This window comes from Melozone crissalis, unplaced genomic scaffold, assembly GCF_028551555.1.
Source record: "Melozone crissalis strain CALT ecotype California unplaced genomic scaffold, PUWL_Pcris_2 ptg000018l_1, whole genome shotgun sequence".
Lineage (NCBI taxonomy): Eukaryota > Metazoa > Chordata > Aves > Passeriformes > Passerellidae > Melozone > Melozone crissalis.
In genome coordinates, this window is record NW_026535796.1 from 34,550,711 (window position 1) to 34,574,561 (window position 23,851).

The 23,851-nt window shown below is 43.8% G+C and overlaps 1 protein-coding gene across 1 annotated transcript in view; it reads left to right on the forward strand.

Moving 5' to 3' along the window:
• The window catches only part of ESRRB (estrogen related receptor beta), a 121,767-nt gene that overhangs the window by 79,541 nt on the left and 18,375 nt on the right, over positions 1–23,851 (forward strand). The window contains exons 2-3 of the mRNA XM_054276436.1: positions 6,042–6,451; positions 15,366–15,482. Coding sequence (XP_054132411.1) covers positions 6,042–6,451; positions 15,366–15,482 — 527 coding nt within the window. The remainder of the gene's footprint in view (positions 1–6,041; positions 6,452–15,365; positions 15,483–23,851) is intronic.

The window sequence follows — 23,851 nt, forward strand, 5'->3', positions numbered from 1 at the left end:
CACAAAAGACACAGAATCTATGTTGCTCATGGTGTGCACATCCCATTTACATGCAGTGCATTGCATTAATTGCATTGCATGTAATGCAGGTTTGTGTCATCTGAACTGACAAATACTGAGAGCAGAAATTGGTCTGTACCAGAGAAGACAAGACAAGACACCCTTATCATTGGTGTTTCTACAGATTAAAGCTACTTTCATCTTCCATGATTGGTTTAAAAATTTCTGTGCAATCCAAAGTGTGCTTTTGTCACAAGCTGGTGCCTGAACTGAGCAGCTTTTACTGGCAGATTTCTCAGGTTTTGTCAGTTCAATAATTTTGTTATTTAAGTATAACTTAAATCTATTGTGAGGACTTCAGGACTGAAGTACAGTTCCACAAGTACAGCCATATGGCTCCTGGAAGACACAAGCTCTACAGGCATCTTTTCTGCAGGGTTTTCCAGTTTAGGAAACTTTAGAAAAGGAAAGTTTTAGGAACTTTAGAAAACCAAGATTTCATTCTGTATGGAATCCATATCCAGTGTGAGAGCCATCCAAAAAAAAGTTCATTTCTGACCTTTTATGTTTCTCACTGTGCCCAGAATAGGGAAGATTCTTCCTAAGGAGGGCCTGAGTGTTTTCTATTTCTCCCCTCCATAAGCTGATACTAGTTCTACAGCTGTATTTCAGTACCCATTTTAATAATAATTTCAGTCTTTTTGTGGAAAATCTCCAACATGCTGAGTTGGTGACTTAAGGACTAATCCAGAAAATACTGGTGTAGAGGCTGGACTACACGGCAGAACATATGCCCATTCCTTACTTTCTTCAGGAAACTGGAGTATAGAACTGATCTCTCCTTGCATTTCCTGTTGAAGATGAGGTTTCAGGCACTAAGGAAGCTTAGCAGTGTTGTCACTAAACTTTTTTTGATCCAGTTTTGGAATAGCAAGTGGTACTTGGAGAATGTAGAAGGTCAAATACTTATGTTTGCATGAGCACTTCAGTGCTCAGATGGTATTAAGTCACTGAATTGTCTATACCTTTAGCTGATAAAAATTTCCCCTGGAGGGGAGAAGTTACCTTCTGTTACAAAGCTGGGTGTTCTGGCTGTCCTGCTAAGCAGGTGTGAGTGATGGACATTTTTTTTCTCACTTATACATACTGAATTATTGTAGTACCCCACAAATCCATAAGTGGGGTAAAGAGCTGAATGTAGGTACAAATTAGTATTTCAGGCAAAAATAACCCAGAAGGATGTGCAATAAAATAGCCTTACCTGCATCAATCCCAAACTTGTAATCCTTGATGTTTAAAAGAATGAGAATCAGGGGTACAACTGCCTTTATTTTATAACTCCAGTCTTCTGTCCCTTTCTGTTCCTCCCTATCTAGTAATCTTTCCCTCTCTTATTATTGCTGTTGTTCTCAAAAGATCATTAAACTCATAAGTCTTTAATGGCTAAATACCAACCATTGCAGAGAAATAGCAAAATATGAAAGGCTGGAGAAGAATTGAGGAAACTTTTAATATTAACCAACATTGCTGCCCAAAGGAGAGAACGCTGAAGGATAAAAACCTAAAGCACAGTCTTGTCTTGGTCTAAACTTGTGTGTTTACATCCAGAATCACTGAGGTCAGAGCGCCCTCCTCTGAGGGCAGTTACGAGCACATAAAGGCTAAGAACACTGTTAGTGATAAACAGCAGTGGGTTTATGAAACAGGAGTACAGCAGACAATAACCTGTCTTGATGCAATTAGATAATTAGTGAGCAAAAGGAATGCAGTGAATAGACTGACTCTGGACCATGCATGGGCTTTTGACACAAAGCTGTGCAAAATCTTATTAGGGAAATTAGATCAAATTGGTTTTGATACAAATCCTGTGAAATGAATAATGGATTGAATGACAGAGTGTAAACAGAAGGGTTAGAGATATTCTTTATCCTTCTGCAAAGATGATGTCCAAAAGGACAATGCTTTGACTGTAAATACTCATTGGTGACCTGGAAGGAACATAAAAGTGATCACTCTCAAATTTGCAGATGACAGAACCAAAAAATACTAAAAAAATCAGCATAGAAAAAAAATAAGAGCTAGGCTGAAAAATGATCATTGTGAACGGGCTTTGGTAAAACAAGTGATAATTAGCACTGTGTAATTCAAAGATGGTACTGGGTCTACTTTGGAACAAGGAGAATCTCCAAATTTTGTGCTGTGCAAAGCACGGTGGCCAAAGCAGCTTATGTTCAGAGAGGTCCCAGTGAGACAGGCTATCAAATTGTGTGAGCCGATGTGCATCCTGATGTCTAGCAAAGCTACTGCTCCGTTGGTCCATATGTCTTCCCGGCTGTGTGCTTTCCAGAGTGACTCTCCCCTGTAGTGCTGCAGCATTGCACTGTGCAGTTCAGGGCACCTTGCTGCAACAGAGACCCAGGGAAGTTGGAACAAATCCAGAGAAGGACCACAAAGATGCTAAAGGGATTAGAAGGAATGACCTATGATGAGGAAAGGTGAAAAGAACGAAATGTTTAGAACCTCTAAGCCTGTTACATGGGCACAGAAATAGTAACGGAGTTTCCTGTGCCAGCACGGAGGAGAGTTGGATCAAGTCTCTCTCCTTTTACATTCCTATTAAGGTAACTAGAGCCAAGCAAAATGGCTGCTCATCACTTTGAACTCTTTGCAAAAAACATTTAGCTGTTCCTCTTGAAGTTCAAGATGTTGTGTCTCATTGCCAGGGGACACTCTGACTGTTTAAAAATCAGCACAGGATCTCCATGAGACTTGCAGAAAGTCAGAAGCCAAAAAAGAAAAGCACATACTCTGGAATGGCTGGAGTCACCTTAGCTGTAATCTTTGGTCTATCTTCGTGTTAAGGGCTTTAGCTCTCAAGCTTGCATTCACATCCAACCAGAACTTGCTATGTACTGCTGCCTGCTGGAAGGGAACAGGAGGGTCCTCAGTGGAAAGGATGTAGGGGCTTGTTTCTTGATTCACCCTCAAACACTCACTGTTTGCATGCCTTGGGGGAAGAAGGCTCCTTGTTTCCCCAGGTTCTTTTTCTTTTTCTTTTTCTTTTTCTTTTTCTTTTTCTTTTTCTTTTTCCTTTTCTTTTTCTTTTTCTTTTTCTTTTTCTTTTTCTTTTTTTCTTCTTCTTCTTCTTCTTTTTCTAAAATTTATATAATCTTCAGTTTGTTTTGTTTTTATTTTTGTTTTCTCTCCACTGAAGGAAAGTACCTTGGTAAGCACTCTTGAGGTCATCTGTGAATGTTGGGCTATTTAAGTAACAGAAGTTGGGATTTGGGCTCCACTGATGGAATCTGCCAGTACAGCTCATCTCCCTATCATTCCTGTTTCATAGTGCTTTCCTCTGTCTGTCTTGAAAATTACAACTCCAGCTCCTCTTACTGTGGAGTTCCACAGTGCAGAACAGTCTTTTATGGTTATTTTGCCTTCCATTTTAACCTTAATCTCATGTTGCTGTGTCCCATTCTTTACCACAGATGCACTCTCAGGTAGGGAGAGGCTCCAGAGCCCGCACAGCAGGTTTCAGCTTTGCTGTGAGATGCTAAGATCTGGTCTCAGCTAGCAAAGTTTCATCTTCCTTCACACGGTCAGCTGTTGTTGGACCAAATCTGCAATGTGTCTAGGTTCCCTGTGGGAATAGAGATGGATGCACCTGCAGTGATTTCTGTAACTGCTCCATGACCTCTAGTTCATTGTGGCCCTTTGGGCAAAGCATGGGCATTTATCAACTCATCACACTGTCTCTGAGAGGGCCCAAACCCTGGATTCCTCTCAAGTAACACCAGGCAAAGCAGCTGAGGAACGTGAGATGCCTGCCCATATTCTCAAGGTCAACAGTCTTGCCAAAAAACAAACTTGGCTGATCGATCCCAGAGATAGGAGATGAGGTCAAACTTTGAGGATGAAACAGAGAAGGGAAAATTAGGAGATACTTAGGTCAAATGAGATCATAAGGATGCAGGACTGTGAATTTACTGCATATCAAACACCTATATTCCTGTCATCAGACTCACAGATGTGATACATTAAAGTGTGCACTCCAGCTTTGCTGATTCACAGAATGTTTTGTCCTGTCCCCTGATGGGTTTGAATCCTTGGCAGAAGGAGTTGCCACAAACACCAGGTAAATAGGCTGAAATAGAAATTACCCACATGACCATGGTGTGGAAACTTTAAACAAGCAGAGGTTCCAAGAAGAAAAGTCAAGCATCTCAGGTCAGTCAGAATTCTTTGCCATGTCATCAGGAAAATGCATGTTTAGTTTTTCTTAAAGCCTTTGACAAATTGTCTTGCTGAAGGGAAAATTTAACCTCTCAGGTTAATACTATTATCAATTAAAAGGTGTCAAAGACCCTACTCAGAAAAGAAAGAGAAGTCAATTTTCAGCATGATAAAGGTTAACATGCATTACCCACAAAGATCAGTATTGTGGTGTTTGATCCATGTGTTAATGATCTGGGAAGTGGGTGAACAATGAGACTGCAGATGAAATCAAATTACCAAGGAAGAGTAAAGAACTCCAGAGGATCCTAATAAAGCTGCGTGTGTGGCCTGCACAGCATAGTAGCACATGAAATACACTGTTGACTATTGCAAAACATTGCACACCAGAAGGGTTAATTTGATTTTTTCATTCATCTTAATGGATTGTAAATTAACTGTAGCAACTCAGGAATAAGATGGAGTGTTGTACTAAGTAACTTCCTAATACTGTTTGTTGAAGAAATGGTAACAATTCAGGTTTAAAGAGGGGAAAAAAGCAAACAGTGCAAGGAGTTACATAATATGTAGACTGAAAATAACTTTGAAAATATTGTAACATCACTAGGTAATGGCGTGCCTTTGCCTTGACTACTGTCCAGACCTTCAGCTGGAGAAGTGATGGAGCAGTGCCAGTTCCATGCTGCTGAGGAGCTGGCTCATTGAACTCTGTTCTGGACTGAACAGAAATAGCCAGACTAGAGGAAGTTCAGAGATGGATGATGAAGCAGATAAGAGATCTGCAAAATATTCTGCATGGAGAGCAATCATATAGATAATGAAAAGCTGAATGAGGAGAACATGGCAAAACTACATTTCCTGAGAAGGAGAGTCAGGAGATGTTCAGGGATCCTGACAGACTGTGAATATATTATAGGCAAATAAAACTGGGATTTGTTCATACACCGCACAAGTAATCCCTGAAACTCATTGCTGTAAATATCATTACAGTCTTCCAAAAAAAGACTGAACACTTTTAAAAGGAATAAGACTATCTGTGACTAAAATAAATACAAAATGCTTGAAAAGTTGTTTCCTGAACTGAAATGGTGACGTTCTTTCCATAAATTTTAGAGTATAACCCCTCTTTAAGAAGTGGGAATTTGTATGGCCATGCAAAAGCTCAATACTAGTAAATAGAAGAAAGATTAAGATTTAAGATTAAGCAGATGATTTTTTGAGCAGATGATTTTTCCTTCTGTTTTGAAGCTCCTCTTTTAGTATGATAGTGCAGCAGGGCAGGGTAAAGGGTGAGATATGGTGAGAGAAGGAGTCAAACTTGAAAATTAATCAAAGACTTCTGTATTACAAATGAAAAAATTAAAATCCAATCTGAGCAGGTCCTTTCTGCAGAGCATGCTACTGAACCTTTTGCATAAAGCTAGGACTGCCCATTCTCTACCAAACACCTTTTTCAGCTGCTCTGCCACAGGGAAGCTTGTTTCCTTCTGCTGTCTCAGGGTAGATGGTGCTCTGGGTAGACTGCTTCATCAGCACTCATGCTCCTTCCCAGCACTGCAGCCTGTGAAGAGCCTGAAATTATGATCTACACAAAGAGCTTTGTCTTTACTCTAGTGTGAGTCTGTGGGGAGCAGGCGGGCTGGTCTTAGTCAATTGTACCAATATTCCTCAAGAAGAGCCTGCATGGGGTTGAACTGCCCGAGCCAACTGGAGTTGGACTGAGGTGGCAAAAGGAGGGCCCTCTTTTGAGGAAGCCTGGAATGGGGTTTGACCAGGCAGTTGCTGAGTGCTTTGCTCTCTCCCTGCAGGCTGCTCGGCAGAATGGCCACGGAGGAGCGGCACCTCTCCTCCAGCTGTGGGTCCTTCATCAAGACTGAGCCCTCCAGCCCGTCTTCCGGCATCGACGCCATCAGCCACCACAGCCCAAGCGGCTCCTCCGACGCCAGCGGTGGCTACGGAATGGCCATGGGGGGCCACCCCAATGGCCTGGACTCGCCACCCATGTTCAATGGCACGGGCATCGGCGGCGGGTCCTGCCGCAAGCGCTACGACGACTGCGCCAGCGCCATCATGGAGGACTCGCCCACCAAGTGCGAGTACATGCTCAACGCCATCCCCAAGAGGCTGTGCCTGGTGTGCGGGGACATCGCCTCGGGGTACCACTACGGCGTGGCTTCCTGCGAGGCGTGTAAAGCCTTCTTCAAGAGGACTATTCAAGGTATGGTGGGAACTGAGGCATTCACTCCATAGAAATAAAGGGACATGGCCCCAGACCTAGTTGAGACTGCGGTGTCATATAAAAGGGGGAAAGGGAGAATGAATGTAATGCCCCTCACTCTCCATCCTTTTGTATGCTTCCTCTCTCCTCCTGCTCAGTTCTGGGTCTTCCATATCAACATGGACATGGAGTTAGACTATGTGATGGTAGGAACCTTTGCTAAATTCCATGCCTGACTGGCTACCAGATCTGGGTATCTGGACTAGTGGATCTTCCTGCCTCTGCTAGTGGCACTGATACTATGAGAATGTGGCAGCTAGTGGAGTAAGGCCTGGACAGGAAGTGCTTTGCCTTCTAGTGGTGTTTTAAGGCCCATTTGAAGAGTAGATGCTTCTGCCAAGAAATGGAATTTATGTAGTCATATCTGTACCTTGGGGTGAAAGCTCCAGCATTACAAGAGTAGAGAAATTCTACTGTCCTACTAGTCCTGATATGTAGCAATGAACTCCGTACAAACCTCAGCACAAATCTGGACAGAGAACTTTTGTGATTGTCAGTCTTTTTCTCCTTTTCCAGTTTCACCAACCTTTTTCATTAGGATGCATATTCTTTGAAGATTAAAAAAACTAGGCACTGAAGAAGATGAAGTTTTTGTCAGCCTCACTTAGGATGAGCAATTCCTCAGGTCATTTTGAAAACCTCAATGCACACATGTGTAGATGAATTGCAGTGTGTTGCTCCTTCATGTATAATTCACATATGAGGAACATGGCTATGTCCTGACTGCCAAAAGTGTGCTTGCAGATGTGCACGTGTGCAGCTACAATATAATCAAAAGCAGGAGTGCATCCAAACAACTTCCAATATACATGGATGCTTGGGTATACTTATATACACATGGCCCATGTGAGCAAACATGCCTGGATGTACAGATTTCCTCCTTTATTTCCTCCACTAACTGGAAAAAGGACAGGATCATTCACCTGCCAGTGGGAAGTGTATTGGGTTTGCCCAAATATGGAGTGCTGACTGAAGGCAGCTCTACAGTTAGCAGGCAGCTGTGCATGTACTTGGCTGCTGGCTGGGGTTAGTCCACCACATCAATACTTCCTTGCCCTCTGTGAAATTAAAGAAATGCACATGTGGAGAGACCACTCACTTTGTTAATTGAATGGAACTGATTACACTATGTTGCTGGGGATGTTCAACTCTTGAGCAGTACAGGGTGCATTTTATCCCAGGTCTCTGCAAAAGTCACTATATCTATCTTGTTTTCATAGATTTCAGATATCTCTCCTTAATGTGGAAATCTAGCTGTGGAAATAACTACTTTGCCTCACTGATACTTCCTTCTTTATTACACCATGGCCCTGTCTAGGGCATTGGCCTGTTCCCTGGAAGGGTTTCTGTGATTTGTCATTGCTGAATCTCTGTGATTGGATGTGAACTTTTACTTGCATTTCTGTCAGCACTGACTCCATCCCTTCTCCAGCCTTTGGACCCTTCCTAGTGTTTCTTTTAGGCACATTCAGGTGCTCAAGCAGGGACAGGGTAGCACTCTGAAGCAAAGTCCTGGTGTCTTCTAATGCAGGGAAAGACCAGATAATTAACCCTTCATGGAAGTGATACTGGAGGACCTCTGTGGAAGAGCAGAAGAGATCTTGAGAAGAAGAAAAAGACATAGGAACTTTCTCTCTGAAAACTCTTCAAAAGTAAATAGTGCATGGTAGCAGCACATGGAGCCTGTATCAGCCAGGTGATATGCCAGCTGACTGAATCCCAACAGGGGAGAGTGCTTCCCTCCATCTTCCTCTCCCTAGCAGAGCCATATTCTTTCTCCCTGTGGTTCCCTAATTGATTGCCTGTTAACATGTAGCAGACGGGGGGGATAAAGGAGTAAGTGGAAATTTCTCTCACCCTGTCATCAGCTTGGGCTGGCAACTGAAGTACCAAAATGCTTTTATTTCTCAGAGAGATTCAAGTGTGCTGTGCCTGAGGGTGAGCAATTTCAGCTATGGAGCTGAAGGCTGAGCCCAGGGAAGTGGGCAGCAAACAGGTCTGCAGAGTTTGGTAGAGTCAAGAAAATGCACTGTTCCCAGGGCTCTGCTGCTGTGGGAGTGATATCCAAGTATAGCCCTGGGTGTGCAGAGGAAAGGATTTAAGGATCGAAGGAAAGAGGAGGCAAGTGGCAAGAGCATTTCCAAAAGGTGTTTATGCTACAACTTTGTTGTATTCAGTAGCTGTTTGAAGCATCTAACAGACAAAGTGAAACATCTTCATCCAGCACTGATGTAGGCTTTGCAGAAAGGATGCAGATGTGTATGTTGTATAACTGCTTTCCCAGTATCCTAGTACCAAAATCTTGCCATGATTCAGTATGTGGGGGTGGCATTGACTCAATGGTTTGAGCACTGAGGTGGAGCAATAATCCCAGGACTTCCCAGATGCTCAAGAGATGGAATAGGTAAATTCATCATCAGGCTTTTGTGCTCTTGGACAAGTCACTTCACTTCTCTGTGCTTGAGTATTGACAGGTGAAAAACTAATGAATACTATGACAGTACTTACTCTGCTGGCCTTACATGTGCATGCTGCCATAAAATGGGTCTAAATCTGTGCTGAGTTACTAAACTACTGCTGCCCTATCTAGATACCCCTGATCATGAAGCAGAGCTTCACATCAAGTCCCACTGCCAACTAGCCCTGCCCTCTCCCCCCGTTACAAATTACCCCATGCCTATTACAGTTTTTTAAGCTGCATTAACTCACATAAAACCTGCATATCTTGAGGCAAGAGTATCTTGCAACGGCCTTTTGACTCCCTCTGCTGCTCTAGCAGCAGCAGGAAGAAGGCACATCCAAGCTGCAGACCTTCTTTAAGCATGATGGCTTTTTTGCAGCTGACTTTCACTTGGCCAGGTGAGGCCAGGTTGTCACGGACAGCACAAGGGCTGCTGCTTTTCAAATGATGGGGAGAAGATAGAGTGACAGCCAGCACGGACATGGCTGAATATCTCTGAGGTCACTAACATTGCTGTGTGGGAGTTTTCTGTCAGTAGGATTTTTCCAAAGAAAAGTGGAATTTTTATCAAGTCAGATTTCCTCAAGAAAAATTTTGATGATAGGAGAAAAAAAAGAAGGCAGGAGAATCCAAACCACTGATTGTCTTCTAGCTGAAATGGAATGTTTGGTTTTCCTGAGCTAGGACAGGAAGACAGGATCACCCAACACACCCTTAACGTGTCCCACCTCTGTCCTTTCTTGTGTTGTGTTACATTGCCCAAGGATCAAGGCCTGGAAACCGGTGTGGCATTTCCACTTTGCAGTGTTGGCAATGCTTGAGACAAAAGTGAAAACCTGAGGTGAGGTAAGGGAACACATCCCTGGGCTGCAGGTCTTTCTCTCTGAACATGATATTTTGAACCCCAGGATTGTATTTCCTGTGCTTTGAAGCAGTCAGAAATCCTAAATTGACCTGAAGCATTTTCAGTCTCAGCTAGGCTGACAAAATTTTAATCCTGTTTCTCTATCATTGTACTGTTTCACAGAATTATATTCTAGTAGCAGTTTGCATTTACCTCACCTGACTGTGAATGTTGTGGGATGTGCAATCAAGTGCAGATAGGAGAGAATCTGATTTCAGACACGTTTAAGTGTGCTGTCATTGGTGCTCAAGAGAAGTCTGATTTGAAACGAAAGATTTCCTACTAGTTGAATGTAAAGGAATGGGTCTGTTACATAAAACATAGTTTTGGATGTTTATAAATAAAAGCTTTTTAAATTTCTGTTTCATGGAAATCATAACAAATCCTTTCATCCAAATTTAGACAAAGGCAAATACTGGATTTTTTACAGGATATAAATTCTCAATCAAAGTCTATTCGTTCTCTTAATAGTTTGCTCAGTAAGTAGAGCATTATGTATCAGTCAAATATATTGTCATTCTCTTTTGTTCATAAACTGTTACGACTAGTAGGTAGTTTTGCCTACTTTGAATATTATCTAATAATAGTGCAGTGTAATGATATGAGTCCTTTCTTATTCAATATGCTCATGACTATGAGTACCTTGCATCTATTTTTCATCTTCAAATGGTGAAAATAAAGGCTATTTCTAAAATGACCCATTATTATAAAATAAAAAACTCAAAAGCTCAGTAAAACATTCAAAGAGACACATTTGCCATCATCTTCTGGATAGGAAAATTGTGTTAGGCAAAGTGCCTGCATTTGAGAATTTGCAGCTTGAGTCTTGCAGCTTCAAGCTGAGTGTAGCAACAGAACTGCTGTGTTGGGATTCCTTTACACCAATAAGGGGCTTAAAAGGTGGATAATGCAGCTCAGAAGACTTGTGGGGATTTATAACAGGCTTGTGATAAAGTCTTCTAGGGCTTTCTGGTTCTTGTTGTGGTGCTTGGAGTGGCTCCTAGGAAGAGGAGTGGTTGACAGAGGTTTTCCTGAGCAGGAGAGTGTTACAATCCACACTCACAAAGGAGGTTTTGTGTCCCTACAGTAGCAGCCACATCAGCTGGGAACTATCCTGTCCATCTGTCCTTCTCAGAAATGTGCCTGCTGCTTTTCAGGTGGGAGTTCACAGTTTTCCAAAAACTTCTAAAGCTTACCCAGGGAAAGTGCAGTATTTCATGATCTGGCGCATGACTGCTGCTTACTATTCACAGCTCAGTTGAATTTAAAAAACCATCTTCAGTGCAACCTCAGCTCTCTTAACGTAGTGTTTTCTGTTTGCTTCAGTACATCTGCACAGCGAGCTCTGTGCAGAAGGATCTTTTCTGTGGAAGTTCTGTAAAATATTTCTGTGCCTGAAACCCTACAGATGAATTTGCTGCTGATAGGGAGCCCCAGAATCCCCATCCTGCATGCTTATGCAAGCAGGAGGCTGATTTGAGTGAGGTTTTGTGAAATGTCCAAGCCTTCTTTTGTGAGCAGGAGGCAGATGTGCCACCCTGAGGAGGCAAACAGTGCTGGTGTTACACCTATATGTATCCTGTTTTCCTTGTAGCATCATTTGAATCCTTTTCTTTGAAAGCTGAGGCTTAAAAAATAACCCTTCTTACCTCATGCATATCACTGAGAGATATTCCTCTGATTTTCACAAAGTACCTCTCCTCACACCAAGGCTTGAGCTGTGATGCCTCAGCTAGAAGGACTAATTGAAGTGAAGAGCAATGAAGAAGAAACAAGAAAAAGCAAGATGGACTTTTTTCAGCAATCAGAAGCTGAAAATTATTTAAGGACTTTATTGGCTATTTTTATCCAGTCTTTCCTGAGTTTCCTTGCAGAAAGGCTTTCTAGAAAGGTAGAACCAGTAAGCAGGGAGTAGCTTGTGTCCCCAGTGCTGTACTGATTTCAAGCTCTGTTCTCCTGAGAACCCTATCCCTAATTTAAGCAGGAGATGGGTGGGATTTTTCTGTGCTCCCCAAGCTCAGGGAGGCATTCTTGTCTTCCCAGTCCATCCTGTTCCAGAGAGGTAGGGTGAATATAGGGTCTCTTGAAGTTTTGGTGTACAATTTTTGAGTGCTACTAATTATATGTGCACTAGAAAATATGTTCCAAATTGTTTAACAGTCAGAGGTCTAATTTTGCAGACAATAGGGTAGTTTTGCAGTTCTCCAGCATAAAGAAGCATGATCTATCACTTTAATAGTCCTTTGCTGTTTTGTAGCATCTCTCATCTAAGGTCTTTAAAGTACAGTTACACCTTATTGAATAAAGACTCACAATCTCTCCAGAAGGTAGGTTTGGTGTTCATTTCATTTTGCAGATGAGTCAACTAGGACATAGTGAGGAAGTGATTTGACCTACAAGGTGATATATGAGGGCTTAGAAGAAATCCAAACTCTGATCTGTTCACCTACCACTTGATTTTTGAAGCCATTTTCAAGGTAAATCTTGTGCCATGGCTTCGCTGAGGTTCTACCATTTTTTAAGATCAAATGTAAATATTTTCTAAGTAAAGGAAATCTCTCTAATAAGCAACAGCTCAAAGCAGGGCCTTGTCTATTGAATTATCCCCTTTTCCTCCCCCCTTTCTTCTGGGGCACATAATCTACAGTTCATGACGCACAGAGACTTGACTCACGTTTTGCAGTTGCATACAGAGTTGTCCATGTCTGTGTGCACCTTTGTGTGCTGACACTCTTCTGCAGGACTTTGCAGCATCCCCAGCTGCTGCAGTGAAGGGAGGCTCTCTCTGAGGCCCCTGTGCTGGCAGCTGGGCTGCTGATGTGACTGCCAGCCACTGGGAGGCTGTTGGAATTTCGATGAGTTAATCTCATCACTTTATCACAGGGCACTTACAGAAATTACAGGGAGCTGTGAGCAACTCACTGTGCTGGCAGCCAGCCCCAGGACCCATAAAAGAAATTGAGACACAAAAAAAAAAAATCCAAGAACTCTGGTAAACTTTGGAAATGACAGGTTTTTTTCTGGTCGAGTTCTGCTTGGGTAATGCTGATTGTGCCTTCCCTAGTGATGCCCCTGCTTTCTGCAGTAATGGCAGGCATTGCCCCCAGCTGTGGCTCTCAATCTCTGCAGTGCACAGCATCTTTTGTGGTGTGATAAAAAGCTCCCAGTGCTTAGGCTCCTCTGAGGCTCCTTTAGCAATCACGATCCCAGCACAGACGTGTGTTTGAGAGATGCTTGTTCGAGCTGCACATGGAGTGTGTACATGGTAACCAGTACCTACACATCTCTCACACTCTCCCATTTAGTTGTGGTGTAGGATTTGTAGACTCTTTCCAGTCTATGCTTGCCAAAGGATCCAGGGAATAGAGGCATGGGGAAGCCTGGGGATCTGCTTGACACTATGGAGGGAACTTGAGCTTCCAGATGAGAGCTGTCACTGTCTCCCACTGCTATAAAGGCTCAGTGTCCCTACTGTAGTGTCACTGTGTTAGGGGGCAAATTTTTGGCTTTTTGACCACAAAACATGAAATCTAGCATCTCTCCAGAGCTTTGATCACGTCTTTGGTGAGAAAGGTTGGCATTCAAACAAAGGCTAAAAAAAGTGAGACTGTGTCTGAGATTTTTCCCAGGTTTGCTCCTGCTCTGTTCCTTCCTGTGTGGGGCACAGCAAGCATCTGATCATGAGATCAAGGCCACCATACTCATGGGTCTGTAATGTGCTGGAGCTCTGTGTCTAGAACAGGAATTGGTTTATTACCTTGAGATCTAGCTTGAATCTCAATTTCCAGCTCTCTGAGAATGTTGATACATGGCTGGCTATTGAAATTCAGATGCTGCACGATGACGAAATACAGCCTGAGTGGAAGCAACTTGTGCAGCACACTCTGTTCTTGCTGACAAACTGCATTTGGGGGCAGATGAGCAGTGGTGAGAGGAATGGGGTGGCTGGGCTGAAGCTTAGGGGGAAGTTGCAAGTCTTATGACAAAACAAGAAGTGAGAGGAAGAATCTTTATAGCTAGTAGGCTGACCACTTTTAGGCTTTGGTGGTTGTGTGCTCCTGGAGTTTCACTCAGCATGGGCCAAGAATAATGAGATGAATCAAATGATGCTTTCTTTATTTTGATTCCGTGCTCTGTTTTTCCACTCAGAAATCTAGGGGGCTTTCCAATGGCTTAGTGAACCCCAAGGTCTATTTACCACCTCCAGAGATTGATATGTTTCAGATTGTTGATCTTTATTTAGAGGAGGGAATGGTCTTGCCCAAAATACAAAAATCCATTACAAAAGTAGGAATAGAAATCAAGTCTTGTCCCAGTATTACTAAACTGTAAAGTATACTTCTAATCTGATGCTATACAAAGTCCATATTGTGTGTTCTCTCAGCTCTTACCTACACTTCTCCCTGCAGGTCTGATTGAACTCTCAAACCTCAGTTTCCTACTCTAAATCATTAAACCAGCTTTTCTATTGTTCCACTCATGTAGAGCTTAGGTACCTTTTTCAGTCCTGCCTGATTTACCAGTAACTAGACTGCCTTAAATGTATTGTCATTGTCAATGCATTAGTGCCAAGTCTAGATTTCCAGTCCAACTGCACAGCAAACATTGAAACATCAGCTCTCTTCAGAAACATCAGCCCTCTTCAGAAACATCAGCTCAAAGTGAATGGCAGGATTCTGTTTTTTATCTTCTAGTACTAAATAATTGTTGCCTTACACTGTGTTCCAGCATATTCCACTTACACCCTTTTATCAGATCCTTGCATCCATGTTTTGGTTATATTTTGGCTTATAATAAAATGCGATGTGATTAGAAATAAATTTGGGATGCTTCTTTCTCATTTTGTCTTATAGGCAGTATTGAGGGGTGATCATAAATAAAAGGGAATGAGGAAAGTGGGAAGAGGGAAAGAATCCTATGCAGAGGATGAGAGCAGGTGCACAAGGACTAATAAAGTAAAAATGTAAAGATTGCACAGAGAACTCATGTTCATTTTGCAGGACATGTTACCCACCTTTTTCAATGCAGACCTATTGCTTTCCTGCTACCTGTAGTATGCCAGCTGGCAGGAGGAAGCAAAGGAGAAACTGCTGTCCCTGAGCTCCCTGGTTGCCCAAGCAGGACAAGAAAGCGCAGGTGACATCTGTCCCACAGTCATGGAGCAAGACTGGCAGCAAGGGAAATTCTAGCAATGTCTGAACTACTCCCACTCTCACCCCTGGACTTCAGGGAACAGCACAGGTTTCAAGGAGTGCAGCACAAGGGATGACAACGTGCCTGGAGGACACGTGCCTGAAAGCCCAGCACTGCAGTCATCCCCTTGGCTGGGTCAGCCGGGTAGAGTCCCAGAGGATGTGTGTGTAAGTGAATGAGCAAACATGCAACATTTACAGACTGATGGTGGTGGAAATATCTGGGCACTGCAGACTGTCCCTGCATCCATGGGGAGAACATGATTCCTGGGTGACCATGTCTGTGTTTGCTTTCAGGGAATATTGAGTACAGCTGCCCGGCCACCAATGAGTGTGAGATCACGAAACGGAGGCGCAAGTCCTGTCAGGCCTGTCGCTTCATGAAATGCCTCAAAGTGGGGATGCTAAAAGAAGGTAAGACAGAGACAGAATGAAAATTTTTCTCTGTCCCGACAGTGCCTGGGATTCCAGACATTACAGAATCTCCCAGGCTAACTACATGCTTGGCCTCTTTGTGTTTCTGAATGTGTCCTTCTACAGGCTTTGTTAGAGAGTCAGGATGGGCAGTGACCAAGAAGGCAGTCCAGAGAGGACAGTGGTTCTAGTCAGTGCTCTCATGCTCTGTTATTAAACAACTAGAAACTGGTGGTGCCAGACCCTTTCCTTTCCCAAAGGAACCCTGGGCTGGAGGATGTTTCTCTTCTTGCACTCTAGTAATTTTTTGGTGTTGAGGAGGAGAGGCTCTCATTGCTAGGTTGGCAGCTCTTCATAAGGGAAGGATGGAGTTAATGCATAGCTGTGGCACAGTGTGCAATGAAAGTCTGCCTGCATTACCACTCAGGAGACTTTCTGAAGATGGTTGGTAGCACAGGTTTGTCTGGGAGCTGTGGGTCCTCTGCCCTGCATACTCAGTCTGTGTTTTGCTCAGCCTATTGATCTGTTCAGCACTCTTTGAGCAGTGTTCAGCTTCTCTCCTGTGCTGTTTTTCCTCCCACACCCCCCTTTTCAATCCTTGTCCATTCAAGAGGAACCACAGGGAATTCAGTGGCAATTAAACACATTCTTATGGATTGACTTTAAAGGTTTGTTTCCCTTGGGTCCCTCTGGGAAAGGCAGTGAGGGGAGGAGGGGAAGGAAGGAGAAGCACTGCACATAGCCCTCTGCATTACTCTGCCAGCAGAGCGAGATCCTCTCAGCTTAACCACAAGAAACAGCTGCTGGCTGTGGTTATGCACGAGTCCTGTATGCTGGAACCAAGATGCCAGCATACAACTTTCTTCCAGGTCATAACATCACAGCAGCTGGTAGTAAATTGTACAATGTCAGTTGAGTGTGTATTGCTTCTCACTAGAGCTCTCTCATTTTTTGAGAGACAGGTTGATGGCAGCCAGTGTTGTTAAGAATGTGGATTAGACATTAAACCCATTTTGTTCTTTGATGGATGTGTAGTTTCTGTGGTTAAATATCTTTCTTCTAGAGCATACCAGTTACCACAGGAGGAGATGCAAGCTTCTGCAGTTTGGCCCTTCCTGACCTAGGTGTAAAGGTGGTAGACTTAGAGCATCTTGATCTCCTACTGGGAGGGAGGCGCCTACTTTGTAGTTAGAGACTGCTGGAAACCTGCTTCTCTTCATGTGGTAGTTCAAGGAGGGGATGTATCCAACTACCCACTAAAGCCAATATACACTGGTGACACTGGATTTAGTGGCAGTGCAGGTTGTTAATGCACTGTAGCCTGTTCATATGAATCCCACAAAACAACCTTAAACGCCTGTAGTGGCTCCAGGCATTCTGCAGAGCAGCTGCACAGGTTCAGGCTTGCTGGCTGCCAGTGTTTGTGCTGTCCTGCTTCTGAGCACTTGAGCCTCTTGGAGCTGGCAGCTGGGGGAGCAGTCACAGGAGGCAGTGCTGGTGTGCTGGCTGTGTGCTCAGGGCATCTCTGCTTCCAGTTCCGGGAGTTCAGCACTGTTCAGAGCAGGGTCCTGTGAAGGGTTTTATGTCTTAGCCTCCAAGTTCTGTGAAAACAGTTAACTCCTTCCAGATCAGAGTTAGTCTGGAAAGCAGTGTAAATTCACTCACACTGTGCTGTGCCTGAACTCCCAAACTCTGTGGGATACTACCCGTGGCAAATTGAAATTTGACTCTATGGCTGCTTTTGTGCTGAAGTGTATTTAGTTATTCATATAGGGATTGATCAGGCATCATTAAAGTCACTGGGGAAGGGTGGTTTGCTATTGATGTTAGTGTATCTATGATCCTGCCCATAATATTTAGAGCTGTGGAAAATACAGCATAAAGATTTATTGATAGCAATGGGATACAAGAGCATATGATAATATCAAGAAGAGCAGAGGAGCACATGATAATATCAAGAAGAGCAGAGGAGACTACCCTAGCAATCTGCAAATAGGGGTCCTGTGTCCTAACAGAGAGTGGTCAAGTGATGTTGGGCAGGCATCTTTTTTTCTTTCTTTTCCTCAGTACCCCAAGCTGAGAAATAAGGGTCATACTGCTTTGCTTTGCAAAATAATTGTGAGGACCAATTAGTTAACTTTATGTGAAGCTTGGTGGAAGCACAAAGTATTAGTATACAGAATTCAATCAATACACATCTTTAAAAGCCAAATCCAAGAAGGGAGAAAAATGGTGTCACACGATTTGGTCTCCACAGAGCCAAGAGTTTCTAGAAAGAACAAATCCATAATTGTTTGAATTGCTCAAAATGCAGAATTGACAAGGGATTTCAGATTAGAAAAGGTTCAATGGTCTTTTCCATCTCTGATCTGTTATCCTGTTAGCTCATCCATCCCTTTTCTCTGCCAAGGCACGAGTGTTCCCAACTGTACCATTCTAGTTGTTTAACTGTTTTTAAGAATCCCTGATGTTTTGGTTTCTCCAGAGAGCCTATTCTGCAGTCTCCAAACTCTCATTAGGACAAGATGTCTCTTGATGGTTCTTTGTCCTGCTTGATTATCAAAAGTTTGGAGGAAAGCAGTCTTTTGGTTAAAGGCAAGATCTAGAAATCAGTTCTTCTCTTCAGTTTTCCCTTTGATGTCCTTGGGCAAGCCACTGGGCTTGTAACTCAGTGGGGATGTTTCTGGGTAAAGAAACTATGCTTTTGCTCAAGAAGAATATGATATTCCATTAGTAATTAGTTAAGGGCTTCATGATTTCTTCTCATTTTCCTGATTATTGTTGCCATACATGATGCCATCTCCTGCCTGCTGGGCATGTGGCGTTACCTTGTTCTAGAAGCAGAAGGCAACAGTTCTCAAAAATGGCAAAAAACAAATAACCATGACTTCAAGGTCTGCTTTGCACTTGAAATGCTCAGCTTGATGCTGCAGGAGACTTGAATCCTCCACTTGGAGACTGCATATAAGGGTCACCAGACATCTCTTCTCCCTGCGTAGGCTGCAGCTGGGCAGAAAGCTGTGAATGTAGCCCTTTAAGATCCAGAGAGACTGGCCCTGACATAGAAGTGCAGGTTATTCAGGCAATGCTGAGTGAATGAGGATCAGGGCAGGAAGAGAGCCAATGGAGCAATCAATAGGTGTCTCAGATATCCAGGCCACTTTCTTTAAGAGAGCTCTGATCAATGTGTTGCAACAAGGGAACTGCACGGACACCAGAGCTTTGCTGTCTCAGGTTCTCCTGGTGTGGTGCTGCAGAGCAGGCAAGACTCACTGGGGAAAGTGGCAAGCAGAAAGCTCTGCCCACGGAGCCCAGCTGGCTCAGATGTCTGAAGTGTTGGCCTGTCTGGCTCTCTGTCTCTCACTTTCCCCTTCCATCTGGAGTGTGCCCCCAGGGAGCATTAATTAGCCTTGCAGCTCTATAGGAACCTGCTGAATCTCAAGTCCAGCATTCCAGCAGATTCCAGTCCCAGTGTTCATGTAGGGATGCACTGTCCCCAGAAAATCTGTGCTCTGCTGCTCTTTGCCTTGCTGCACCACCAGTCTGCAGGCAGTGGAGATGGGCATCTTCACAGCTTTGTCCAGTAGAATTGCATATCCCTCTGCTCTGCAAAAATCAGGGAAACCAGTGATACTGCTCACCCCAAATGGGGAAGATGATGTTTGGTGTGGGGGGATGGCCAGTGCAGGAAAACTGTGCCTTGCAACTTGCAGTGGAGAGGCATTGTGCAGAGCTGGGAATCCTGGGGTTTGTCCAGCCCACGGCCTTTCTTTGCTCCCGTTGCTGTCTCTCTTGGGCTTCCAATGACTAAGTGTAGTTTTTTAACTGTGGGCCCTACAGTTAAGGTAGATCTAGACCTTCCTGAATTTCTGGAATGATAGACAGAGTAGAGTAGATCTAGAGTAGATCTAGACCTTCCTGAATTTCTGGAATGATAGACAGAGAAATTTCAGCAGTTTGGCTGCTCAAAACTCTTCTAAAAACTCAGTTTACCTTGTCAGTTTTAGAAGAATATACCCTTGCCATTCATGCTCTAGCCACCCATAACCTTTCTGTTGTACAGCAATTTGTTTGTCTTCAAGAGGCAGATGTAATTTCAGATGGCACAATGCTTGTGTATGTGGGCTTAGAGGTTTCATTTTGGACATTGATTGGCTGGTTAAACATGACCTCACAACTTTGCCCTCCACACCTCTGCTGCCTCTCTGAACCTGGGGCACCCCAAGTCCTCCAGAATCTGTGGCAACTCCTCTTCTCTGACCTTGGTATCTGTGGGCCTGTTTCTTCTGTATTTTCTCGTGCCTCTCTCTCAGCCTCTACCCCTTGTTGAATTTGTTATCATGGAGGCACCGCCAGCATTGTTGAGCTTTGGGCAGTGGTGGGCCCATTTTGGAGCTGTCTGGAGTGGACATAGGGGCAGTTTCTGATGTCTTCTCACAGAAACCACCCCTGCAGTCTCCTGCTGCAAAAACCTCTTCACATAAATGCAGTACTGCCCATGAAAGGGAAATGATCTGAGATCATCAGAAGAGGGATGGGGATAACAGGTGAATTGCAATGAATCAAGGCCTCTCATTATAGAACTCATCTTTGGCTGGAAATGAGTATCAGACATGTCAAACCATGCCACACCAAAGAGAATAGACTGGCTGTTGTCTGGCTGTTTGGCCCTTTCTCTTGTGGAAGTTCTGCAGAACTTTTTCTTCAAAGGATTGTATTGTTTCTAAAGCTGTGTTGTTCCCTGTTCTGTTCTGACACATCTGCAGAGACTCAAATAGAGCATAAACAGTTCTGAAAAGGAAGCAGAGCTGGGTCATGAAATGCTTTTCATGAAGTGCATGCACAGGCAATTGTGTCACATCACAGCAGAAAACCACACAGCAAAGAAAATGTCTGTAAAAAAATCTCATCCAGGCATTGAAATGCCATTGATTATTCCCCCAGCCTTTGAGTCTTATTTTCCTTCTTAATGGAAGTAATGTATGTTATGTTGCTGAAGTTGTCCTCTGCTCCCTGCGAGTGCTGAGACTTGTCTCCTCATAGTCCTGCTCATGACTAAGTGCAACTTTCTGGGATGTATGAGTGGCTTCTGCCCATTTTCTTGCAGACATCACTGATTGGCTTCCAAGAAAGAGAGCAAAGACTGAAAGGGCCCTGGGGATGTGTCCAGTGATAGACCAGGTATACCTTATTTCAGAAAGCAGAAGATAGGAGTTTGCAGGAGTACATGCACTGCATGTGCTAAAAGCAGGAGTGGGGTTCCTCAGACAGGAAACCTGCCCTGTATGAGGTGTTTTACCCCACTCTGAATGTGTTTGAAGGTAAATTGTCCTCAGGCCTTGCCTCCTGGCTCTCAAGAATCACCCTTGTGTGGTGAGGGTGAAGTCTACAAATAAAAGGAAGGAAGGTAGAAGGATATGTAATCTTGATCTGGATGCACAAAAGGGAGGCTTTTTAACAGCAAGGGAGAAGTTAGGCAATTATCCAGTAAAGACATGTGATTTATCTCATCTGCATGGCTCTCTTTCCTCCCAAAACTGTTATGCTGTAGTAAGCTCAGGTACAACCATTCCTTGCCCCGGTTTTGTTCCTTTGCTCCCAATGCATTTCAATAAGAAGTGCTAGAGAACATTCAAAAATTGAATTCAACAGGGAACCTAAATACTTTGCTACAAATCTCCCAAGCTCTTGGATAGGACTCCTATCTGTCTAATATAATTTCTGATGTAAAGTTTGCTGGGATGTGTGGATACTGACACTGCAGCACCAGGCAGTGAAACGGGCAAGAGAAGTGTACAGAAAAGAGTCATAAAGTTCATTCAGCTCATCTTTCTGCTCCCTTTTCCTTCCTCTCCCTGGTGTCTTTGGGAATACCCTGGCTCCCAGAAACTTGCAATAACCTGGTAACCCTTGTGTTATCTAGTGCTGCATCTCTGTGAATGCTGGAGGTGATCCCCACTTGCAAGACGGTGAGACTGTAATCTCCAAATTTCAGAAGCAGCTATCTCTTAAATGCATTTCCTCTTCAAGACCCTGGCTGATTAGGAAACCCTGTACTCAGTGGAATTGCCCTGGTATTTATTCCTAACTCTTCAGTTTCCCTTATCAGCTGCTGATGTCATAAATTTTTCACAAGGAATCAAATCTGTCATCCTGGACAGACTTGGCTGTGTGATGTTGTAAATTTGATGCGGTCATGTCGTATCTGAGCAAGGGATTCCAAGCACTGGCGACTTCAAACCGCTTCCACTTACAGCTTTGCCTTCATCTTCTACAAAACTCCAGATAACTGAATCAACAGCAGCACTCCTTTTCAGCAATTTAACCAAATGGAAGGTGTTTAATTTCTGTTTTCATGTGAAAGAATCTCTCAATGGAGCAAAGTGCTTCCAGCAGCCTCTCCCTCCAGCCCCCATTCCCGCTTCCAGACCATGTGTTCTCAAAAAGATATTTGATTTCAGTGAAAGCTCAGCTGACATCCCTGCAATATGCTTGGGCTCCTGCTTTGTGCTTCCTGGGAAGGATGAGGGCTCCTCCGGGGACCCTGGGTAATTGGGTTAGTGGCCAGCTCATGTCAGGAAATTAAAAGGTAGCCCCGATCAGGTTGCTGCTGTGTGCAATTTAATGGCTTTGTATTTATAGAGTATTGTGCCTCCAGCCGCTGCCAGATATATCACTATTGGAGGTACCCAAATGAAAAATGAGAATGAAAAAATGATTTTTCTTTCTCTAAGATATCTTTGTGCTTATAAACAGACAGGCAACCCCCTGTCCTTTGAAATGGGGTCTCTGGGAGCAGTGAGTGGCATCTTGATGACTCTATCTTCCACACCCAACTATTTTCCAAGGCATAAATTGAGCATTTGCAATGTGGCTGGAGCTGAGTTGTGACAGAGAGCATGTGCTGCCTTTGGCAGGTTGATGGTAATTCTCCAAAGAGGAGGCTTCCAGCAGATGGACTGTTCACAAATTGTACATTGGGCTGAGTGCACTTGGTGTCTGTTTTCTGGACATAAAAATGGCACATCCAGGACCATCCCTACACCTTCTCCCTTATCTAATGGATTATGAATCTGTTCAATCTCTCATTAATTTTGAATTTTGTGGTTCTTACCACACCTAACTAGATCTCCATTCTTTTAAACATTGAAGTCCAGGTTCCATCAATATACATCTAGATGGGTTCAGAGAGGCATCACCTCTACATAGGTTTATAATAAATACTTTGTGTATTCTGTCACCAAAACTGTGCTTAGTGCTCTTATAATATGAACAGAAAAGAGGAAGCAGATACACTGCAACAACCATCCTGGGATTTTTAGAACCCAGCCATTTTCCTAGAAGCTTTTAGGCAGTTTTGACAACACAGCAGGTAAGATTCTTCAGTGTAAGCAAGAATGGGATGGGACTGAATGTATGCCCCCACTGCTCCACAGTAACTTTGGGCATGTGCCTCTGATAACCTGTGTGCACCAGTGACTCAGCTCTGCTGAGATTCTCAATCCCTTTCCCTGACTCAGCTTTGAAGACTGTGCCAGCTCTTGACCTGCAGGGTATCCTGAGAGGAACTTTATTCAGAACTTCCTGGCACAACTGTGCCAATTTAAGAATTCAATAAGAAGTGGACAGTAGTTCTTAGCATTAGAAAAGCCACTGCAGAGGTGAGGACTTGAGGAGATGCTTCAAGGCTCAAGCAGAGCTGCTCTTAGAGGCTGGACAAAGCAGAGCATGCTGTGTAGGTGGGTCTAACTCCTGTCCTCTGTGGATCTCCATCACAAGTAGACCTCTTTCCATGTAGTGGTGGGGGCTTCTCCATTGTGTCACTTATAAAAAATTGTTGTTCTTGATCCATATTTATGCTTCTCTACCTGTTCCAAAATCTGCTCCACTGAAATTTGCCTTTGAAGCCCTTGTTAATTCCTGAGTTTCTAGAGGGAGCAAAGTGGGGGGAATAAAGTGAGAGGGGCTCAGCAGGGGAAGAAAGATGTACATTTGAGAGACAGCAGTGGCTGGTGCTGCAGACAGCCCTGCAGAGCTGGCAGCCATGCAGCTGCCACTGGCAGAGGACAAGGACTGGTCTGAAGCTATGTGGGTTCCACCTGGCTCTGTATGCTTTGGACCAACCATTTGGGACATGCTGCTTGTGTTTCTCTGTGTGAGGAGCTGACACCTTGTGTCACTGCTCCAAGGCATCTGGGAGCCTCTGGCACCAGGTATCATCAGGTATCACAGGGCTAACCTGTCTCTCTGCATCCAGGGACTCTTCAGACAGCCTGACAGTGAAGAAACTTTCCTACCTGACTAACATAACCCTGAAACCATCAAAGGTGGAAGAGGCTGCAGCATCCTACTTGAACTGATCTAATTTC